At 43.3% G+C, this 7,929-nt stretch overlaps 1 protein-coding gene and 1 pseudogene across 4 annotated transcripts in view; one reads left to right on the forward strand and one right to left on the reverse strand.

The window, feature by feature from the left end:
- LOC140464652 (interleukin enhancer-binding factor 2 homolog) overlaps nucleotides 1-3,709 on the forward strand; it is a 9,196-nt pseudogene extending 5,487 nt beyond the window's left edge.
- Nucleotides 1-3,847, reverse strand: part of LOC140464651 (tektin-3-like) — an 82,977-nt gene extending 79,130 nt beyond the window's left edge. The window contains exons 1-2 of one of the 4 annotated variants that reach the window (XM_072560009.1): nucleotides 3,738-3,847; nucleotides 2,535-3,220 (exon numbers count right to left, since the gene is read on the reverse strand). In XM_072560009.1, the coding sequence (XP_072416110.1) occupies nucleotides 2,535-3,206 (672 nt within the window). In that variant the 5' untranslated portion in view covers nucleotides 3,207-3,220; nucleotides 3,738-3,847. Of the gene's footprint in view, nucleotides 1-2,534; nucleotides 3,221-3,536 lie in introns of all 4 variants that reach the window. The other 3 variants (XM_072560007.1, XM_072560008.1, XM_072560006.1) reach the window with 3 other exon arrangements.
- Nucleotides 3,848-7,929: the final 4,082 nt, after the last annotated feature.

Raw genomic sequence — 7,929 nt, forward strand, 5'->3', positions numbered from 1 at the left:
TATCTTTCCAATAGGAAGGAGCCCAGAATTGCACTTAATATTCCAACAGTGGCCTAACCAATGTCCTGTACAGCTGTAACATGACCTCCCAACTCCTGTACTCAGTACTCTGACCAATAAAGGAAAGCATACCAAACGCCTTCTTCACTATCCTATCTACCCGTGACTCCACTTTCAAGGATCTATGAACCTGCACTCCAAGGCCTCTTTGTTCAGCAACACTCCCTAGGACCTTACCATTAGGTGTATAAGTCCTGCTAAGATTTGCTTTCCCAAAATGCAGCACCTTGCATTTATCTGAATTAAACTCCATCTGCCACTTCTCAGCCCATTGGCCCATCTGGTCCAGATCCTGTTGTAATGTGAGGTAACCCTCTTCACTGTCCACTACACCTCCAATTTTGGTGACATCTGCAAACTTACTAACTGTACCTCTTATGCTTGCATCCAAATCATTTATGTAAATGACAAAAAGTAGAGGGCCCAGCACCGATCCTTGTGGCACTCCACTGGTCACAGGCCTCCAGTCTGAAAAACAACCCTCCACCACCACCCTCTGTCTTCAGTCTCCCATGGGGAACCTTGTCGAACGCCTTACATGAAGTCCATATAGATCACATCTATTGCTCTGCCCTCATCAATCTTCTTCAAAAAACTCAATCAAGTTTGTGAGACATGATTTCCCATGCACAAATCCATGTTGACTATCCCGAATCAGTCCTTGCCTTTCCAAATACATGGACATTCTGTCCCTCAGGATCCCCTCCAACAATTTGCCCTCCACCGAGGTCAGGCTCACCGGTCTATAGTTCCCTGGCTTGTCTTTACCACCCTTCTTAAACAGTGGCACCACGTTTGCCAACCTCCAGTCTTCCGGCACCTCACCTGTGACTGTTGATGATACAAATATCTCAGCAAGAGGCCCAGCAATCACCTCTCTAGGTTCCCACAGAGTTCTCGGGTACACCTGATCAAGTCTTGGGGATTTATCCACCTTTATCTAGCACTTCCTCCTCTGAAATCTGGACATTTTTCAAGATGTCACCATCTATTTCCCTACAGTCTATATCTTCCATATCCTTTTCCACAGTAAATACTGATGCAAAATATTCATTTAGTATCTCCCCCATTTTCTGTGGCTCCACACAAAGGCCGCCTTGCTGAGTTTTGAGGGGCCCTATTCTCTCCCTAGTTACCCTTTTGTCCTTTATCTCTTTGTAAAAACCCTTTGGATTCTCCTTAACTCTATTTGCCAAAGCTATCTCATGTCCCCGTTTTACCCTCCTGATTTCCCTCTTAAGTATACTCCAACTGCCTTTATACTCTTCTAAGGATTCACTCGATCTATCCTGTCTATACCTGACATTAATGTCATATTTTACGTTTTACGCAAATCTTTTTTTTCATAAATAGCTTTTGATTCTCTTATTTCCTTTCTCAATGTTTTCCTGTTCTTTTGTGTTTGCAACTGTATTATGAACCTGGCATCTATCCACCTTTACTGGTTGATTTATAACTGCTTCCTTAGTCATCCCGCAAACTCCAACTTGGGTGGCTTTTCCTTTCCTCTCCCGTCCAAACAGAAACATATTTAATCTGTACCCTGAAATATCTCATTCATGATAGCTTACCCTTGCCCAGTTTTTATTTTACCCTCCAATCTTTGTTTCCAATTCACCTGGGTCAGACCACTTTTCAGCTTCATCGATATTTGCTGGTTTCTGGTTTAGTGCCTTCATTGTTTTAATGCTTCTGATCCCTTGGCATAACTTCTCCAAATCTGATGATTTTTTAAACACTCTTCCTCAAGCACTCTGCCACTTGTTTGACATCATGCCCCAGGTATTTTAGTTTGTTACATGTTTTGCACAGTATGAGCAAATTCATTTAACGGCTAATTAAACTCCATGTTAAGTGATCAAGAAGGAAAAGTCCTGTGTATCCCATACAAGAGAAAATGCAAAAGCCATAAAGTGCATTGGATATTGGATATCACTATGGTATTATTTCCATTCACTAAACTTTTAATTTTAATAGTTAATGATCCTATAGAAGAATGTGACATTTACCAATTTAAATAATTTTATAAATTTGTATGCCCACACAAGTTAAACACAATTTTCTCCATCAAACTATGTACCAAAAATCATTCTGCCTGTTCAGATTAATTTAATATGTAAAATAATCACATTAACACCAAAGTAATCAATAATCAGGAAATCAAGAGAGATAATTCAAAAGGGCTTAAGTTATATCATCAACTCAAAAACCAAACCCAAAGTTGTTTCGGTTAACACCTGAAATCACCTACAGCTACATTTTTAAAAATCCAGACTGAAAGCTGCCCTATAAAATTAAAGTTATTTTGTTTTAAAAGTCAAGAGACTTTGGTTTAGCTTTCTGACAAAAGTGAATGTCAGTGTTAGGTGCCATTGGTATGTATTTGATCTCATACTGAAGGACCAATGATTGTGATGTCATTACCAAAACCTATCAAGAAACAATCTACAGCTGATAAGGGTTATCACTCTGACCTGTAGGTGCGCATCTGTCTCTTCCAATGCTTTCTCCACTTTTTTCTTCACTTGACTGAGAGCATGCGTCTCCATGATAATTTGGTCAAGTTCATGATCAAGCTCAGATTTCCAGAAGCTGATGTCTTGCACCCTCTCTCCAATGTTGTTGCTGGTGTCATTCTGGATCTTCCTTGTCAGCTGAGCCTTGTCCTGGATGAGTCTGGTCGTGTCCTCCCTGAGCTTCTCAGCATTGTGCCTGGAACATTCGGATTGCTTGTAATTGTTGTGATTGGACTCCACCCATTCACCTTGGGTGTATCTGCTGAACAGGGCAATACGGTTAGAGGTACCCGGGGCACACGGATCCATCGAAGGGCATGGATCTATCACAGAGCAAGGATTAACGACAGGGCAGTTTACTGGTGGCCGGGGTGTTATTGCAGGGCATGAATGCATGACAGGGTAAGAAGGCACGGGGCAGTTGATGATAGGACCCCCGGTCACTGATGGGCAGGAGGTTATTGGTGGATACGATGTCATCACGGGGTACTGCCTCCCACACAAATTTCTAGTATAGGGTCCAAGGGTGGTATTGACACCTGCCACCTTGTAGTAGGTGCTGGGTCTCCATGGCAAGTTGACACTACTGCACCTTGTCTCCAGATCTGCTGTACAACATCTGCCATACATGGTGACCACAGTTCCTAGAAGACAAACGGTTATCCTATTAGTTTTGGAACTGTGACAAATCACTATCTCTGCAGTCCTAAGACAAACTGAGGCTACCAAGGCTTGAAATTAAAAGGGAGAGACAGAGAGACAGAGAGAACGTCAAACTGGGAAACGCTAAGCAATAACTGGTCAAGCCTCATCCAATTATAGTAATGACATAATGTGGTTATCATAAAACTTTCTTGCGATGCATTATGACATACGCAACATCATAAAGCTGGCTAGTAAAATAGCAGCTCATTATGAAACTCTCGAAATCCTCCTCCCCCCCCCACCAGCCATACTGACATTCTCGCAATTAGTCCAGATCCAGTGTTTAAAACGGCGCCAGGTCTGGTCTGCAGATGTGGACTGCACCTAATGCAGATGTTCTAACACACGGACATTAACAAAAATCATTAATCACATCACAAACATGTAGAGGGGCGTCCATGCCTTATAGCGAACCACTTCCGAGTTAACGGGCTTATTATAACCCCATGAGCTCACACGTAGAAGTAAACGGGAGCGCTGCTGCATCTTTCTGTCTGATATCGCTGTGTGTGTGTGTGAGAGAGAGAGAGAGGGAGGGAGAGAGAGAGAGAGAGAGCTGATCCGATACTGCTACATCTGTGCTCAGTGCAGATGTGCTCTGGAGCTGCCGGTTGCTATGGACGCTGCAACATCCCCGACCTTAGCAACTGCAGCCAGTTGCATGGAGCGCAAAAGGTTGGCAGAGGGGAGGACTGGAGAAAGCCAAAGTGGGAGTAGAAAATAAAAATCACGAAGCCCGGGATGAGACGGCTTGCAGCAAATTCCCTACTCGAGTCAGGGGCTCCAGCTCTCTCCTCCATGTTGACGCCTCTAGCAGTCACTGAGAAAATGATTGATGTGAGAGAGGGGTTAAAGTGAACGGTATCCGCTGCCCATTTGCCAGGCATCCACTCCCCCACCTTCAGCCTGAAGCTTTTCATATCTCGTGTATATTTTGTGTGTCAGATCTGCAGTCACTGCTGAAGCAGCTGCCCCCCTGGTTCTCATTCTCCCCACCCCACCAAGCCTCCCGCTCCTAGTGAATTTTGACCTTCTCTCTGAGAGGAAAGCGCAAATGAAAAGTTTGAGGTGCCTTCTCGGTTATCACTTGTTTCCATCCTCCACCCAACCTGGCTGCCCTCCCTCTCTCTCCCTCTCCATCTCAATCAGCTGTTGGCACTGGCTGCTATTCTCACAGAGCCACTCAGAGTTCAGCAGAAAGCTGACCCCATCCCAGACTCCCTTGGACTGTGAAACTGCTCTATTCACTTAGATGCACAGGAGCCCCTATTGAGTCTAGCTTTGAAAGCCACTTGTTTATATGCCCACGGGGAGGCTCAAGGCCAGTGCACAGAAGTGGTTAAGTGCAAATTGCAACAGTCATATAAAAGCAAAATTAAATGTGTGTAAAATATGCATGCAGTGGTGTAACGTAGTAATAATGTTGAGAGTTGGTGGTCAGCCTTGATTGCCTGAATAAATATTTGGACTAATGTCTAGGTAGATGGGTGGTTCTTGCCAAGTCCTCCTCACCTCTTTAAGGCGCACACTCACACATCAATATGGCTGAAAGTCAGGATGTTGAAGTATCTAGTCATAAAGTCATAGAGATGCACAGCATGGAAGCAGACCCTTCGGTTCAACTTGTCTATACCAACCATTCATCCTAAACTAATCTAGTACCGATAGCCACAACCACCTGATGAAGGAGCAGTGCTCTGAAAGCTAGTGCTTCCAAATAAACCTGTTGGACTATAACCTGGTGTTGTGTGATTTTTAACTTTGTAATCTAGTCCCATTTTCCAGCACCCAGCCCATATCCCTCCAAACCCTTCCTATTAAATACCCATCCAGATGCCTTTTAAATGTTATAATTATACCACCCTTCACCATTTCCTTTCATTCCGTACACACACCACCCTCTGCATGAAAAGGTTGCCCCTTTAGGTCTCTTTTAAATCTTTCCCCTCTCACCCATGACTCCCCCATGAACTCCCCCATACCAGGGAAAACACCTTATCTATTTACTCTGTCATTGCCTCTCATGGTTTTATAAATCTGCACTGGTCAAGACAAATGCAAGATTCACAAATTTCAAACAATCAAAACAATTTATACCAGCAGAGTAAGAAAGGCTGATGATCATTCAACAAGTCAGCTCTGATTGGTCAACGTGTCACCATGTAGAATGCTATGGGGAACTACAGGTCATTCTGCTATAATTAAAAGAGAGGTTAGGCAAATTGTTTCTTCACAGAGCATCATGGGTCTTACAAAGTCTTTGCAGAAAAGTGATTAATACAGAGCACGTGAATATTTTCAAGGTTAAGTTAGACAGTCTTAAGGTCATAGATTCATACAGCACTGAAATAGACCCTTTGGTCCAACTTGCCTGCACTAACCAGACATCCCAATCTGACCTAGTCCCATTAGCCAGCATTTGGCCCATATCCCTCTAACCCCTGCCTATTCATGTACCCCTCCAGATGCCTTTTAACTGTTGTAATTGTACCAGCCTCCACCACTTCCTCTGGCAGCTCATTCCATACACGCACCACTCTCTGCGTGGAAAAGATGCCTCTTACCTCCCTTTTCATTAAGGCGAATTTGCTATAACACCATTGACAAATGCCATGCTGTTTCTAAAGCATGAACTTTTAAGACATGTGTCAGATGTAACATGATTACATCGCCAACACTTTAAGCACTGTTTCTAAAGGATGATTTTTCTATAATGTGGTATTGCACAAGAATCCAACCACCGCTTTATAGAAGAAATACTTGTATATGCCTCCCATCCTTCCAGATACATTTAAGCATACAAACAAGGAGCAGGAATAAGCCATTCAGACTAACCGGCCATTGAACAAAATCATGACTGAACTGACTTTAACCTTGAATCCTCATTCCTGTCTATCCTTGATAACCATTCAAAACATTGCTTAACAAGACATGAAGCAACAATTCCTTTCGGATTTGACAGTTGCTTTGGCTTCTTTCTTAATTGTATGCATTCAGGAACATTGCCCAGAATTGTGCGCAGTATTCTAGGAGCGGCCTCACTGGTGTGCTGTACAGCTGCAGCATAATGTCCCACTCATGTTCTTAGTGACCTGATTGACGAAGGCAAGCGTGCTAAACACTTTCATCACCACCCTGTCTACCTGCAACTTCACTTGGGTCTATATCATTTGGAGAGGCTGAATAGGCTGGGGCTTTGTTCCCTAGTGTGTCGAAAGCTGAGGGTTGACCTTATAGAAGTTTATAAAATCATGAAGGGCATGGAAAGGGTAAATAGACAAGATCTTTCTCCTAGGGTGGGGGAGACCAAAACTAGAGGGCATAAGTTCAAGGTGAGAGGGGAAAGATATAAAAGGGGCCTAAGAGGCATCTTTTCCACGCAGAGAGTGGTGCGTGTATGGAATGAGCTGCCAGAGGAAGTGGTGGAGGCTGGTACAATTACAACAGTTAAAAGGCATCTGGAGGGGTACATGAATAGGCAGGGGTTAGAGGGATATGGGCCAAATGCTGGCTAATGGGACTAGGTCAGATTGGGATGTCTGGTTAGTGCAGGCAAGTTGGACCAAAGGGTCTATTTCAGTGCTGTATGAATCTATGACCTTAAGACTGTCTAACTTAACCTTGAAAATATTCACGTGCTCTGTATTAATCACTTTTCTGCAAAGACTTTGTAAGACCCATGATGCTCTGTGAAGAAACAATTTGCCTAACCTCTCTTTTAAATGATGGCATCTGATTTTTAAGCAGTGAGCTCAACTTCTAGATTCTCCCAAAAGAGTAAACATTCTTTCCACATTCAACCTGCCACGACCAGTCAGGATCTATATACTTCAATCAAGGCTCCTCATATTCCAATCTGCAACAAATTTCAATCTCATCTGTCCCAGCTTTTTTCATAATTCAAGCCTCTCATTCCTTGTAAATCAAAAATGTTGTAATGCTTGAATATATTCCTCTTGTTTGCAGGGGACGAGTCCTTGTGTATATGGCTTCTAGCAAATGTAAATGATGCACATTAAGGGTTTAATTAATTGCCTTGAGTTGGTTGGACTGTTCAGATTCATTGTTTATCTCATTGCAATCCTTTGTTTACTGTTTTTTTTTGTCGGACAAAAATAAAAATTCATAATAGTATACCCAATTTTTGTGCCACTGGAGCCAAGAGTACAAACCCCTGATTGTTATTACTCCTGATCACAGAATAGAATCATAGAATTCTTACAGTGTAGAGACAGGCCATTTGGCCCATTCAGTCCAACTGACCCTCTGAAGAACATCCCACCTCTATCCCGGTAACCCTGCATTTTCCATGGCTAATCCACATGGACTATACATCTATGGACACTACAGGCAATTTAGCATGGCCAATCCACTCTCAACTGCACACCTTTGGACTGAGGCAGGAAACTGGAGCACCCAGAGGAAACTCACGCAGACATGGGAGAATGTGCAAACTCCACACAGACAATCCCCCAAGGTTGGAATCAAACCAGGGCTTCTGGCGCTGTGAGGCAGCAGTGCTAACAGCTGCGCCACCCTGTCTCATTATGCCATGTCCCTTCTCTTTTCTCCCCATCATCTTTAATACATATAACCAGCAGGATCAGCACAACAGAAGAGATTGGTAGAAGCATTCAGAAGTATGCCA

Source organism: Chiloscyllium punctatum, chromosome 40 (genome assembly GCF_047496795.1).
Source record: "Chiloscyllium punctatum isolate Juve2018m chromosome 40, sChiPun1.3, whole genome shotgun sequence".
Classification (NCBI taxonomy): Eukaryota; Metazoa; Chordata; class Chondrichthyes; order Orectolobiformes; family Hemiscylliidae; genus Chiloscyllium; species Chiloscyllium punctatum.